The sequence below is a fragment of the Triplophysa rosa genome, linkage group LG5 (genome assembly GCF_024868665.1).
Source record: "Triplophysa rosa linkage group LG5, Trosa_1v2, whole genome shotgun sequence".
Lineage (NCBI taxonomy): Eukaryota > Metazoa > Chordata > Actinopteri > Cypriniformes > Nemacheilidae > Triplophysa > Triplophysa rosa.
The window spans coordinates 17,042,652-17,056,885 of record NC_079894.1 but is presented as its reverse complement, the minus strand read 5'-3'; the positions used below and the strand labels follow the sequence as shown (position 1 = coordinate 17,056,885).

Here is a 14,234-nt window from a genome sequence, read left to right as displayed (position 1 = left end):
GAGGGTGGGAGCGTGTGTGCGTATGATCTGCGAGTAATCTGTCTGCGGATGGATGAAGAGGAGAGAGATGGAGAACCGATCGCCGCTACTACACGAGGCAGGCTGCAAGCACCTCAGCCCCCACCTCGACTGGGAGCGTCGAGAACGAGCAGGTGGCATTACTAACGTGACAGTCTTCCCACGGTCCCTCCTCACCAGCAGCATTGCAGCTCCCATGCATTTTTTGCGCTCTGTACAGAAATCTCTACAGTGATAGTGGCTGCCTGATTATTCTTTTGCGTTTGGACATATGTTGATCTTTTTTATTTTCCCTTCCGTTCTCTCTCTCTTTTCCCTCCTTTGATTTGTGATGTAATGGCTGCAGTTTTTGCTGGAATTTACTAGTCTGGTAAGCAGATGAGCTGAAATGTTGATGTTTGTTGTTATTTTTTCAATTCGAAATGTCATGCATGTTGTTATTTTATCTGTTGATGTTTGATTTCCTGTCCCTCGTCTTTTTCAGCTGACTGTCATGACGTTTCTCTTCTCATCTAGCGTACTACCGTGAGGCGTGTTGCATGTCTCGGTCGTAGCCACGTAAAGATTATGTGACTTGTTTGATTCAGGCTTATGGGTAGTGCTCGGCTGTATTCAGCGGGCATGTTTGCTGTGCCTCGCCCCTTTTTATCCTTCCATTTTTTTGCCCCTCATTTCAAATAAAGAACTTTGGCCTCTGTAACTTCACACGCCATCTGTGGCATTTCATAAAAGGAGGAGCAAAGTTCTCTACTACTGATATCAGATTCAGTCCATGTAGTTACACAAAAGGAATGTAACTCTATATGATGGTTTAAAGTCCAGTTACGTGCAAGTAATGAAGAAGCTGTCATGTTTTTGATCTTGCCAAGTAGGAAAATCAAAATGGAAGCTTGTGTTTGTTTTAAATCTGACATTACTCATGATTTAACCGAAGTGTTGTGGTAGTATTTTATTCTGGATTGTGGATTTTAACATGATTACGGAGGTCAGATTCTGTGCTGTCGCTAACCAGGGCAGTCGCTCGCCTCTTGCTTCTGTTTCTCTTCGATCACGTGTGGTTACCCGAACGGTCAGTTAACAATACAGTACTATTACTCTGAATTGATTGTTTTGTGATCATTTTTTGGCTTCTTGTATCAATGGAGTAATAGAGTTGGAGTATCAATGGGGTAATAGAGGCTGGTTGGCTGAATGTTTTTCAGCATAGGTTTTAAAGGGAAGAAACCGGTCCCAGTTCAGATTGTTTTTATCATACACAAAATAACCTACAGAGGTGCAAATCTTTGATTAGTTGTTTAAAGTGTATTGTTGGTCTGTGTTAAATATTGCTTTTGTTGTTGTAGAATTCTCCAGCACTCTGCAGTACTGCTCACACTAATGACCTGTCAAACTCCCACATGCAAACTGTAATGCCATCCTCCCACACAGAGAGTATTTGTAGGAAGTGGTCGTGAACATCAAGTTTTCTCACCAGTACAATGCATACAATATTTGAGCATAATTTGTCCTTCTGTCTTTCACAGGCCTATTCCCAGGATGCCTACCTTAAGGGTCATGACGCGTACAGTGGAAATGCCCGCCATATCCCAGCGCCACCACCTGTATGTTACTCCCGAGTAGACTGCAAGCCCCCGGGGATGGCCCAGGCCACTGAGACATCAGCCCCGGGGGGTTTACCATCTGATTTAGGATACCGTGTGGAGATACCAGTACCCCCCTCGCCTCCACCACCGATTCCAAAGGCACAGACAGCGGTGTGCGTGTGTAATGAAAGCGTTCGGACAGTGGTCGTACCTCCTGATATTCGTATGGTTCATAGGGGGGACTATGGTCTTATAGGTCCGGATCCAATGTTGATCAGAGCCAGACCTGGTACTGTGTCTGGCGGTCGCTCGCCATACCTCCACCCTCGCAAAGCCGACATGTTCCCTTCAGGTTACCATGGAGATACTTATGCCATTCCACCTACACACTATTCGCCAGCAGCCCCTACTACACACCAAAACATTGACTGGAGGACTTACCAGACGTACCGGGAATATATCGATAATAAAGGTCTTCACACTTACAGTCGGACTGTTCAGGAGCGTTTGGACAGCCTGCGAGCTGCCTCACAAAGTGTCCACGGTGGGGCTCACTGTGGACCCCAACCTAACTGGGGAAATATGTTACGCCGCAGAAGCACATCTCATGAACGGGCTTACCAGGGCCCATCTGTGCTTCCACCACGCAGTGCCTCGCAGGATAGAATGACTGGGGCAGAGAGAGCAGTCCATGCCAGGGACTGGCCTCCTCGTAGCATGTCCTCTGATGGCCTCATGCGGAAGCCCCTTGTTCATTCGTCAGACTATGTGGAACACGGTGAATTAGTTTCTGGTGCGCAATGGGCTGTAGTGGACCGGCAGCTGTATGGCAGAGTAGACCAGAGTCGTCGTCCTAGCAGGCAGTCCCTCCCACCACGTGCGGTCCTATACCGCCCTCCCACAGGGTATGGCGTGAATGTCAGAGGCGTTGCCGGCTCCCATCAGCACAGCTCCAGAATGGACATCCCTCCAACCACTGGTTTCCCGGAGCGCCCTCGCAATGGTGTAAACCAGGCCAAAGAGCCTCCTCCCCCCAAAGACCAAAGCGGAAATATTCGTATTTCTAATTCTGCATCGAGCCAATCTAGAACTAGAGCTGAAACCATGCAAAGCCCAGAAATGGGGAACGAGACTGTTGTGGGACTCAGGTCAGCATCGTGTTCTGCACCGCCCCCTCAGAGGCCACAGGGTGGGGCATCTGCTCAACGGACACACCCTCGGGATCTCAAAGGGTTATCGGTAAATGGGTCCAATCTGGTGGAGGGCGTTGTCCTCAGAGAGAAGCCCCCAACAGGGAAGGGTACACCACAACCTCTCCGCCACCCCTCATACATCCTTGCTGTGAATGACACGGATGGATCTGAGCCAGCAGGGGGCGGTGTCTGCTGGTTGCCCAATGAAGCACGCCGGGAGATGCACATGAGGAGATTGCGGGATGTTGACTCCTCCTTTTGCTCCAGTAATCTGGATGAATCACTCGACTCCATTCCCTTCATCGGTAAGTGCAGTCTTTGTAACCATAGTAACGCCAACCCCGGCAACAAGCTTGAGTCAGCAGTAGATATTGTTTAGAGCTGCAGCAGATATTTTGAGGAATAGTTGGATATATGTAGGAAATGATGATTATGATTGTGCAGTAAATTTTCTTGATGCACACACCTTATGCCATCTCATTCTGTGACATTTCACAATCACATGATTAAATTCCCAACACCAATTGTGATCTGAAAAGAGGATTATCATGGTCAAATCATGCTTTTGTATAGTCGGTGTTATCTTTGTTTCAAAGCATGAAGAGTAGGGGTGATTTATGCTAGAAGGGAAAATCTAGGCATGTGAGTGTGGTTGTCTGGGAGTGACTGTGTGTGAGTCATAGTGGTGTTCAGCGAGGAGGTGGCCTTCTCTCATACTCTAATGCCTGATGATTGGTCTGGCATATGGAGTGATAGCCTAGTTGTGCACTGCCACAGTTTATTTTTGATGTGTGTCCAGTGCACCTCCCGTTGATGTTAGACTGATAAAGCTCATATCAAGGCAGCACAATTATTTTGCAGACATAATAATTTACATAATAATCACAATGTTCACAACAAGCAAAAATCTTAAAGAACCTCAAAAGAACTTTTGTACTGCTAATGTTTCACATTTGGGTGAAAACTTAAACAAAGTAAGCAAATGTAGAAGCTAAGTAATGAATATTAGAGATCAATTCATGTTTTGTGTTGTCTTGTTGGACCGTCTAGCCATTAGGGCTGGGTGTTATACACATTATACTGAATTTTGCTAGTGATATAAAACTGTTGTATTCAATTTCATAATTTAGGACTTTTTTATCTTTTGAAATGTTTGACTAAAATATGTAGCTCAATGTAGCATTGATGTACACGTTTCATGTAGTAAAGTTGTGTTGCAGTTTATAATAACTGAATAATTTATATTTAATTGTACTTAACCTGACTTTGGTCTTAAGAGCTTTTATACTAGGATTGTTAACTCCAAATGTTTCTGGTGGTTGTAAATCAATAACAATTGTATTCTGAGATACACTACAGAGTGTATTCTGTAGTGCTCATGAATTATTTTTGGAAAGTTTTAGATTTTGTCTTCGGGAACAGACATCTTATTTTTCATTTTAATGTTGAAAGTAATATCTGCTTTGTTGCAGCTATTATATGATGTGCATGTTGCCTGGTATTTTTAATGCTTGCTATTAGGGATGTCAATTTAGACAAATTCCCATAATCGAGTTTCATTTACATTAACAATCAATTAATCGATTACTCGTTAACATTAATACTGAAATATGCCTCTGCAGTGGCATATAGACATAACAGTGCAAAAAAGCCATGCAAAACGCCATCTTCCTCACCTGAATAAAAAGGTTTCTAAGTTAAAAAAAAGCCTAGTAGCATTGTTAAAATGAATCTGTGGGATTGATAATATAATAATATTATGTATTTGATAATTAACATATGGACCAATATACAACGTGTCGCCGCCTCAGATGTGCACTCTGGTAATTGCATATAAGCAGACTCGTATCATTGCGCACGTCTGCGTGAGAGAATAGGTTGATTTGTTATTATAAGCATGTTATTTTCTTTCTATTTGTGCATAGGACACAGCGCATGGACACTATCAACAGTATTACAGAGAATCTGTAGAATTCGAAAAAGGGCATTTTAACTCACAAATGTCCATAACGTGTTACAACCTTTAGCGGTCCTGAAGTTGAGACTTGTGTCTCACACTGAGGCATAATTTGCAGGTGGGACATGTCGCCACTACTTTTTGCCAAGTCAATTGTGTCCCGAGCACTTATTTGAATAAAACTAAGCTTGTGGAACAAACACGCTGTGAACGCGCCGCTTGCGCATCCATTGTCCAAGCACAAAAAAATGTGTAAACCAATCAAGAAGTGTCATTTTTAATTATTTTAGTTATATTTAGTTATTATATAAATATTTTCGTTATTAAAGTATTGTTTTCCGTTGATTTGACCGACCCCAGCGGGTGGGAGCGGACTTTGTCCCCACCACTTTTGAAAACAAAGTTACGCCACTGGTCTCACATAAATAACATCATTATTTGTATTACATGAGCAGAAGCTAAAATAACAGTTAAATGATGTGCTAAACCATTTCGATTAAAATAACTGATAAGCTGTCCACATGCGATTAATGCATCCTAAAAACCCTGATGGTACTGTACACTTTAGGACTGCCGGTGCAGATTTAATAAACTTGTGACAACATACGTTACAGATACCACACATTATAATAGAAAATATATTTGCATTTTGCATCTGTAGCGCTTATTTTGATCTGCTGCTTTAGATCGTTTTTCTTTGACTAAAACAAATGCTTAAAATGTTTCTTCATTATTATACTTAACGAAAAACTCAACAATCATAAAATAGCCTAGTATCATTACAAACGCACTTATGGTAAACTTTTACTTCCTTTTTATTTATATAAAAGAAAAATGCAAAACTAAGGTGTGTCGGTAGCCAAGTAATGTAATAAGTGGATAGCCATTGTGTTTTTCCATGAGTCTGCTGTATGTGTTATGCGCATAAGCCGCACGCACGCGTGCATGACTTTGAACTCGATCATCATTAAGTTATTTCGAGTAAACTGTTATCAACAATTAATCGATCGTCGATTAATCATCAACATCCCTACTTGCTGTATGTTATGTACATAACCACTTGATATGATGGAAAGTTATATAGTTTTGATGGAAATGGTATGGTTGACATATTGTATGTAATGTAATAAGCTGTTACATACGTAGCTGATTCAGTAACATTAATTGGATATTAGAAATGATTGTGTTTTTTCTGCTGCCTTTGAATGTCAAGTATATGCCTTTTACTGGTAAAAATCTTTTTCATATACAACAATATTGTGCAGACACATCTACAAGTAACCATTCATAGCCATATGCCAATTGTAAATCATTGCTCTGTTTATATGAGTAGCTTGGAATTTCAACTTCTAGGTTAAGTTTAGAATGAGATGAGGCGGTAGGTGAGATGTGTTAACTCCTTTAAGTGCAATTCATGCATCACCATTAACATATAATCTAATAGGGCATTGTCCTTGTAAAAAAAATAATAAAAGCATCTGCTTAATGCTAGCTGTGGTAAGTAGATATAAAGAGAAAGTATAAGACGTATAAAGAGTATATTTGCCATCTCTGTCTTGCAGAAAATTCTGGTTTTGTCCGCCTACTCTCCTTTGTAAACACAATGTTAGATGATATTTACATTCTTGTGTCTTGAGGTGAGTTGCACTGTATTGTACTCTAGGCTAGGCCTGAAGAGGGTTTTGCACACCTTTCTGTTGGCCCTCTTTGAGACGCTGGAGGATGCCGGATCTGGGGCAGTTGCTTTAATTTTAGCTGCTCCAGCCCTCTTGGCAGCACAGAGCTGCTTTGTACTCCAACCTTTTTTGGCTGAGACCTGCAATGGGGCTCGAAAGTTTTTAGTGCTCTCGAAAACAGGGCATGTCAAAATCTAAGATAAATAAAACTGTCCTTGTTCTTAGGAAAGTTTTCACAGACTTTCTGTTTGCAAGGAAATGAAGATGTACTATAGTGTTCATATTTTTAATGCTAGACCTAATGCCACCTGCCACAAAAAAAACAGTTTGTGGATAATGCAACGAAAGTTGCTGAGTTTGTCCTAAGTTGGAATAAATTGTTTTATCAGCATCAACAATGTCTATTAAATGTATTTCTGTTAAATGGCACACCAGACTTGAAGACGTATGGTTCAGGTTATGCTCTAAATCTGGTTCACTTCTCTATGTTTGTATAGTGAGACAATAATACCACAAAACATCACAGAATTAAATTAAATAATTGAATACAAATTTGACAAATATTTCTAATATTTAGTTTTGACTCGCTTTGGTGCTTTATTCTTATATGTACTCTGTTACTATGATTGCAGATGAGCCAGCCAGCCCTAGTATAGACCGTGATGCCAGCCATATTCCTGCATCGGCTGTGATATCTGGAGGTCAGGCTGTGCTGTCTGACAGCCCAAGCCCAAGCACCCCCAGTCCCCTCATGCGCCGTCAACTTTCACATGATCAAGGTAAACATTTCTATACAAGCAACATTACTGCACGCTGAAGTCCCATGCCTCATGTAAGGTAAGATGTGGTCCACATCCACTTGATGGACATAGCTCAGGGTGCGCTTTGTTTAATTTGTTTCTATATGCCTGTAGAGTCTCTCAGAAATGTCATCCTGGGATCACAAACTGGAACCAAAACAGAGCGCTCAAAATCATACGATGAAGGTCTGGACAATTACAGAGAGGAAGGCCGGGGGTAAGCACATTGTAACGGTGTGGAATTATAATGTTTGTGAATCCTGATTCTGTCACGTGAATGGTTCTTTGGACTAACTTAATCATCTATTTCATCAGACGGTCCAGTAAACCAAGTCTGAGGGTTTTCAGGAAGGTGAGAGATGCCCCATAGAAATCACAGCTTTATTAAAAAAAGTACAATGTTCTGTTCCCAAATCAATGTAGGGAGCATTTTAAGGGTTTAAGAGATTCATTTAACCCAAAATCTGCGATCAGTATTTCACATGTTTGTTCTGATCTCATAGGCACTGGATGGCCATAAGTCTGATGACTCCAGCTCCAGGAGAGATTCCTCCACTGAGATCTTCAGTGATTCCACCAAAGAAGGCTGGCTGCATTTACGACAGCTCAACACGGAGAAGAGCAAGGTAAGAAAACAATCTCCCAGTTCCTCTCACTGATTATTTTCCAAATGAGTAACTTAAGAGCATTTTTTTTATTTTACCATCTTTGATTGTACCTCAGCTCAAGACCACTATATATAAGATCCTCTCGCTTCTCTTTACAGCGTGTGGGTGGCGGCATGCGGTCATGGAAACAGATGTACGCAGTGCTGCGGGGACACTCCCTTTATCTCTTTAAGGACAAAAAGGAGGGACTTGCTCATGTCAACTCTCAGCTGGAGGATGAGCCTCAGGCTATCAGCATCAAAGCCTGCTTGATTGACATCTCTTATAGTGACACCAAGCGCAAGAATGTTCTGCGGCTAACAACTTCAGACTGCGAGTATCTGTTTCAGGCAGAGGGGCGGGAAGACATGCTCTCCTGGATCAGAGTCATTCAAGAAAACAGCAACCTGGACGAGGAGGTTGGTTGACACTGAAAGGTGATAGGTGATGGTCACACCTAGAGGTTGCGCTAGACTTTTTCATAGGCTCGTAAAAAACGCGTTCCTTCGCGTACGATCACGTTCTGATGAAAGGAAATGATTGGATGCTACCAACTCGACAAAAAGGGGAATTACAAACTGCCCTCATTGTAATCTAACAAAATGGCAGACAGCTTTCAGATTTTTCTGTCACTGGTATAAAAAAATATGGTTAACGCGACATGCCTGAATGTGGCCTCAATCAGATTTTCCCCCAAAATCTGAGCATGGCACAGACGTGATTTGGATAACTGCACTGATACACTGAATTTTGACAACATTAATCTGATGTCAATCAGACTTTAGTGTGAACAAAAGTCTTGACATAATAATAGTGCTCTTCTTGATATAGCCTTCAATATCAGAAGTCTCTACCCATGTCTGCACCCACAAAACTGAATGCAGACACATTGTACTATTACATAAGTATGTCAGCATTTATTCAGAAAAAAAGACCATGTGAAAACCAGCGTACAGCTAACACAACACAACGCCTAGTCATCTGCTGCAATCTGTGTAAAGGTGGAATTGTTTGCTGAAGGTGTGAGGATTACCAGAATTTCTTTTGTTGTTCCTTGTTTGCCAGAGGAACTGGTTTACTTTAATTCTCACATGCAGATTGCTGTCACTGATTGTACACAGAGGTTTGCATTTAACGTTTTATTGTCTTGTGATTTTAGAATGCTGCCACTGATTTGATCAATAGAAAGCTCAAAGAGTATATATCCATGAGGTAAGGAGTTTGTAACAAACACTAGCATATTCATTTTTAACATAGTGTCTTGCTTTCTGCTGCTTTGTGTGAGAATTCTCTTAGTTTGCAGCAATGCATTGCAGTGCATTTTATTGCAATGCATTTGAGAAAAGTTCAAGTTTGCTAAAGTCGGCAAAGCACACATGCAGCATTTAAGTCCATTTTTTATGATTTTGCTACCTGTTGTTAAGGGCAGTGCAACATATTTATTACAACTAAATGCACAACCTGGTTTTGAAACAGAAACGCAGAGCTGCAAAATAAATTTCTTGTGTCGAAAAACGTGCAACCCTGACTTTAAGTTGAAAGTAATTTCTGTGTGTGTTGTAGTGCTCCCAGCAGTAAGTCAGAACCATCACCAAAGCCCTCACGACAGTCTCTTAGCATTAGACACACGCTGCTGGGTGGCAGCAGTAAGAGTCAGAGCCCCCACTCGCCCAGAAATGAACAAGAGAGAAGTAAGAGTAAAACACAGTTCTCTGAACTGACACTGAAATACATTGTTTCTTCCTGAAGTCAGTGAAATGTGTTGACATTAGAGATGTGTGTCTCAGATGACTCTAGTCCTCCAAGAGATAAAGCTGCATGGAGGAGAGGAATTCCAGGACTGAAGAAAAAGCCCCAGGACAAGAGGCCCACTGTTGGTGTCACATTTGGAGTCCGACTGGATAATTGCCCCCCTGCACAAACTAATAGAGTAAGAGATTTTCGTATAATGAAATATGACCTAAACATGTTCTTGACGGGTTACATGAGATTTATATGCTTGTATAATAAAACAAAAGGCATTAATGACATGTCTGTGTTTTAGTTTGTGCCTTTAATCGTGGAGGTGTGTTGTAAGCTGGTGGAGGAGAGAGGATTGGAATACACTGGCATCTATAGAGTACCTGGAAACAACGCTGCCATCTCTAGCATGCAGGATGAACTAGACACTAAAGGCATGACAGACATTGATATCCAGGAGGATGTAAGCAAATCTTTTCCGTGTGATATATCATGAATCGCATGTGATAAACAGAGCCTTGATCCCATTATCTTACATTTCCTTGAGCAGAAATGGCGAGATCTCAATGTGATCAGCAGTCTGCTGAAGTCCTTCTTTAGGAAACTTCCAGAACCTCTGTTTACTAATGGTGAGACACACGATCATTGTTTTCAATAAGAGATGATTCATTTGAATATAGAAAAGATCAGTGCATCCAAAAGCAGTTTTTTTCCATTTCTGGAGGAAGGACTCCTCCTAGTGGACAACATTAGCAGTGTTTCATACGGTTATGGGTCTTTTAGGAAATGTATTTGTTTATTTCCAGCCAAAGTTTAGGAAATTGAAAAAAACATTGTCTTGAAAAGATCCAAGTCCTAGAAATGTATATAGTGAATATAATTTTATTCTCAGATTGATTCATATCAACATTTGTATGATCTAATGTTCTAACAATGCTTGTTTGCTCTGGTTTTAGAAAAATATTCCAACTTTATTGAGGCCAATCGAATGGGGGATCCAGTTGAGCGGTTAAAAGCATTGAAGAGACTGGTACGGTTTATTTAGGAATACTGACATTTAAGAAAGCTGTGGTTATACAACCTGCAAGGAATTGATATTAATTATATACTGTGGTTATTCCTCCCAGATCCATGAGCTGCCAGACCATCATTATGAAACGCTCAAGTTCCTCTCTGGACACCTCAAAACTGTCTCTGAAAACTGTGACAAAAACAAGGTATGAGAGAGAAACTATTGCACTGAAACATTTACAAAGAAACGTACCTTTACTCTATAGACTAGAGAAACACAGAGCCAACAGCACTCTTTTTGTGTGTAATTAGATGGAGCCACGTAACTTGGCCATTGTGTTTGGCCCAACGCTTGTAAGAACATCGGAGGACAACATGACCCACATGGTCACGCATATGCCTGATCAGTACAAGATTGTGGAGACTCTCATTCAGCAAGTGAGTACGCTTCTCTGTCTATCATGTGTCAGTTATGTTTTCTATGAAATGACAGTCTTTATTCCTCTGTTACAGTATGATTGGTTTTTCACTGAAGATGGAGCTGAAGAGCCAACGGTGAGTGTTCATTTTGGATGTCTGTAGGTTCCCGCTGTTCAGTGTGGAGAAATTCGATCACTCTTCAAGAATAATGGATAATCACAAGATTATGGCAGCATAGCATATAGTATCGAAGATCACCTACTCAATGACTACTGTTCTCATAGATCATTATCTCTCTAGGGCCGATGTTGTTTGCATGAATTTTAGATCTCATTACTTTTAATTACTTGTGTATATCAGACCACCGTGGAGCTGGAGAGCACAGTTCAGTCACAGCCTGTGCCCAACATCGACCATCTGCTGACCAACATTGGCCGCACGGCTCAGTCGCCAGGAGACGTCTCAGGTAATCTTGCCATCACAGTTCAGCCGTGGCTTTCAGATGTGAATTACAGGTCAGGATTTGATTCAGAGACCAAAGCAAGAAGTGATCTGAGTGTTCAGATATGGTTTGTCTATTTTCACGCTGTCTTAGTATCTATAAGATGATTAGCAGATACTCATGCTTTCTGTTAGTTTTCTGAATGTTTAGAGCAAACAATAGCAAGCTTGCAAGAAATATCTTGGTGCATATGTAAAGGTGAACTATTTTAGCAATTTTGCATCGGTCAGACTTGATACACTACCTGAAAAATTGGATAAAATAGTTCCTGTGTATGTGAAGCTTATGAATCAACTTTATTTTTGTTTGACGTTTCCTTTTTGGTCATTGATTTGACTGGTTGTGTTTATTTCAATGCTATGATTTCTCCAGAATTCTCCTTTTGCTTTGGTTTGTATTGGTTTGAACTTCACCCTGTCATCCCTCCCTAATGCTTTAGTCTCCGTTACGACTCCACTCCTCCTTTTCTTTCAGTTCTTTTTCCTCCTTACCCTTCTCTTGTGCTAACCCGGCATGTTCTTTCCCAAAAGAAAAGGAACGATCAATGATAAACCACCCAAGATTTACCCGTCTGACCCATCTTGTCTCTAGTGTTTTTCTTCTGCCTTGTCACTGTCCAGCACTGCTCACGCATTACCCAATCTTGACACAGGCCAAGTGGGCGGCGTCTATCACTCGGTGATGTCCCTGATGGACTCTGTAATGTCTGTGATGGACAGCTGGGACTGTAGGAAGAAGGAGGAGTGTTGTCCCCAGTGTAGCTGCCTAGTCTGCAGAAATCCCCGATTCTTGTAAATTGAAAACGAATCCGGGACAAACCCACCAGAAAAGAAACGAAACAAAAAAGAATGTCAGAGAAGTCGATATTTGTCATCGTCGTGTTGCACGTTTCATATCTTATAAGACTATTATTAACAGAGAGGATACAGAGCTGTGATGGTGTCATGTGTCTGAAAAGCCTCTTTGCTGTCTCTCGTTGTCTCTGAAGCTGACCACATGGAGTTCTAGCATGGTACGGTCTCCAGGATCTCCTCCAGTCATGTGGCATACAGTAACTGTCTGAAGGGGTGTGGTGAGGGGCTGAACCGGCTTAAATCATAAAACCAAAACGACACTCGGTGCAAGATGAATCTCATACCATTCAAAAGGATGGATAGTGAGCAAAAGGGGCTTTTTGAGTGGTGTAGTAGCCCATCTGAAGAACTCAGATCCTCCCTGTAGCTGCTCTACCACCTTATAGCTTGTGCCCCTTTAGCCCCTTTCTGCCCTCCTGTCATATCTGACCCTTGTTGTCCCGTGTCATAGTTTCTCAGTGCTTCGACTCATTTGCATCTCCCATATTCTGCACAGACAATATGATGTACTGATAAACACAAATATGCTTCCCTAAGTGATGGATTGACTTTTGCTGTAAACGGGTGTTCACGCTGATAGTGGTTTGCAGTCACTGGAAGTCAGTCGGACTCGGCATTGGCGTGATGTTACAGACACAGATGCCGTTATCGCCTTCCATTACAGTACAAGCAATCAACAGTAGAGCCATTTGGCGACCTCCAGCAATTTAATCGCTGTCAGAGTGAACACCCTTTAAATATTCCTTTTTCTGCCAACCACCCATCTTGGTTTCTGCCAACCAACCATCTAGACCTGTTGCACAACGAAATTGCAGTTATTTGATCTTGCGAGTTGAGTAAACCAACCGTTATCATTGTGTTTTATATCATAACCACGTATTGCCATTACTTGAAACGCATTGCAAAGTTGTGTGTTTTAATAAGGGACTCTGATATGGCAATGTTTTGGTTTTAAACCAAAGGATATTATGATAAAAAATGTAAGAGAATTTAAAAAGATTAAAAAATGTAGAATTTCATCTTTAAAAAAATCCATATTCAATATATGTTTCTAGACAAGTTAAATATGATTAAATGACTTCTGAATGTCACTATGAGTAGGTTTTACAGCAGTTTTTCATTGGCGGTACTAAGTTGACCTAAGTTTGGCATTATATAATAGCAGAGTTTCCAAAAGATACACCACACTTCTCACTCCCCACAATATGTAGCTGTGAAGTTGTTTTTAAGTTGGGAAAGAATGCCTATAGACGTATTCTGCTGGCTGTGTGTGTGTGTCAGTGATATTCACTCTCACTGTGGACAGTCTGTCTATCTGTATGTGTGAATGTGTGCATGAGCTCTGCCTCCCGTCTTACTGCACACTGCCGGGTTCTTGTCATCATTCATTCTTCTCTGCTCTATGTCTCTCTTTGTGATGGCTTAACTTTGTTGCCTCCATTTCTCAGATCTCTACATGACTTCACTGTCTGTGCTGTTCCTCTGCTGTTGTGGTGAAGGATTATTTGGTCTCTTGTCTCTGGCTGTTTGTCCCTATTGTATTTTACTTGATATGGCCTACTTACCTTTTTTCTTTCTGCTCCACTAGATTCAACCACCAGTGACTCTGCAAAATCAAAGGTAAGTACTTAATTCAAGAAGAGTTCATTTCTGAGATCATTTCGGGATCACACCAGATGAAAGGAGAGACATCTTGCTTTAACAGAAGATTGCCTGAGCAAACACTGCATGTTTTGTTTTATATTGAAAACAATATAAAGTTTTTTTTCTGTAAAATGTCTTGCTTGGTTTGTTCTGTGATTTGTTTCTGATTTTTGTGTCATACAGTACATG

At 41.2% G+C, this 14,234-nt stretch overlaps 1 protein-coding gene across 6 annotated transcripts in view; it reads left to right on the top strand.

Moving 5' to 3' along the window:
* The window catches only part of arhgap21b (Rho GTPase activating protein 21b), a 47,241-nt gene that overhangs the window by 29,865 nt on the left and 3,142 nt on the right, over positions 1-14,234 (top strand). For 2 of the 6 annotated variants that reach the window (XR_008963042.1, XR_008963041.1), the window contains exons 8-25: positions 1,542-3,099; positions 7,060-7,206; positions 7,342-7,444; positions 7,543-7,579; positions 7,731-7,853; positions 7,994-8,293; positions 9,034-9,086; positions 9,438-9,565; positions 9,662-9,804; positions 9,919-10,077; positions 10,165-10,243; positions 10,571-10,644; positions 10,742-10,831; positions 10,938-11,063; positions 11,139-11,180; positions 11,406-11,511; positions 12,466-12,559; positions 13,990-14,021. Coding sequence is in view for 3 of the 6 variants with exons in the window: in XM_057334867.1 (XP_057190850.1) it covers positions 1,542-3,099; positions 7,060-7,206; positions 7,342-7,444; positions 7,543-7,579; positions 7,731-7,853; positions 7,994-8,293; positions 9,034-9,086; positions 9,438-9,565; positions 9,662-9,804; positions 9,919-10,077; positions 10,165-10,243; positions 10,571-10,644; positions 10,742-10,831; positions 10,938-11,063; positions 11,139-11,180; positions 11,406-11,511; positions 13,990-14,021 (3,300 nt within the window). In the remaining 3 variants the exon portion in view is untranslated. Of the gene's footprint in view, positions 1-1,541; positions 3,100-7,059; positions 7,207-7,341; positions 7,445-7,542; positions 7,580-7,730; positions 7,854-7,993; positions 8,294-9,033; positions 9,087-9,437; positions 9,566-9,661; positions 9,805-9,918; positions 10,078-10,164; positions 10,244-10,570; positions 10,645-10,741; positions 10,832-10,937; positions 11,064-11,138; positions 11,181-11,405; positions 11,512-12,199; positions 12,560-13,989; positions 14,022-14,234 lie in introns of all 6 variants that reach the window. The other 4 variants (XM_057334869.1, XM_057334868.1, XR_008963040.1 and 1 more) reach the window with 3 other exon arrangements.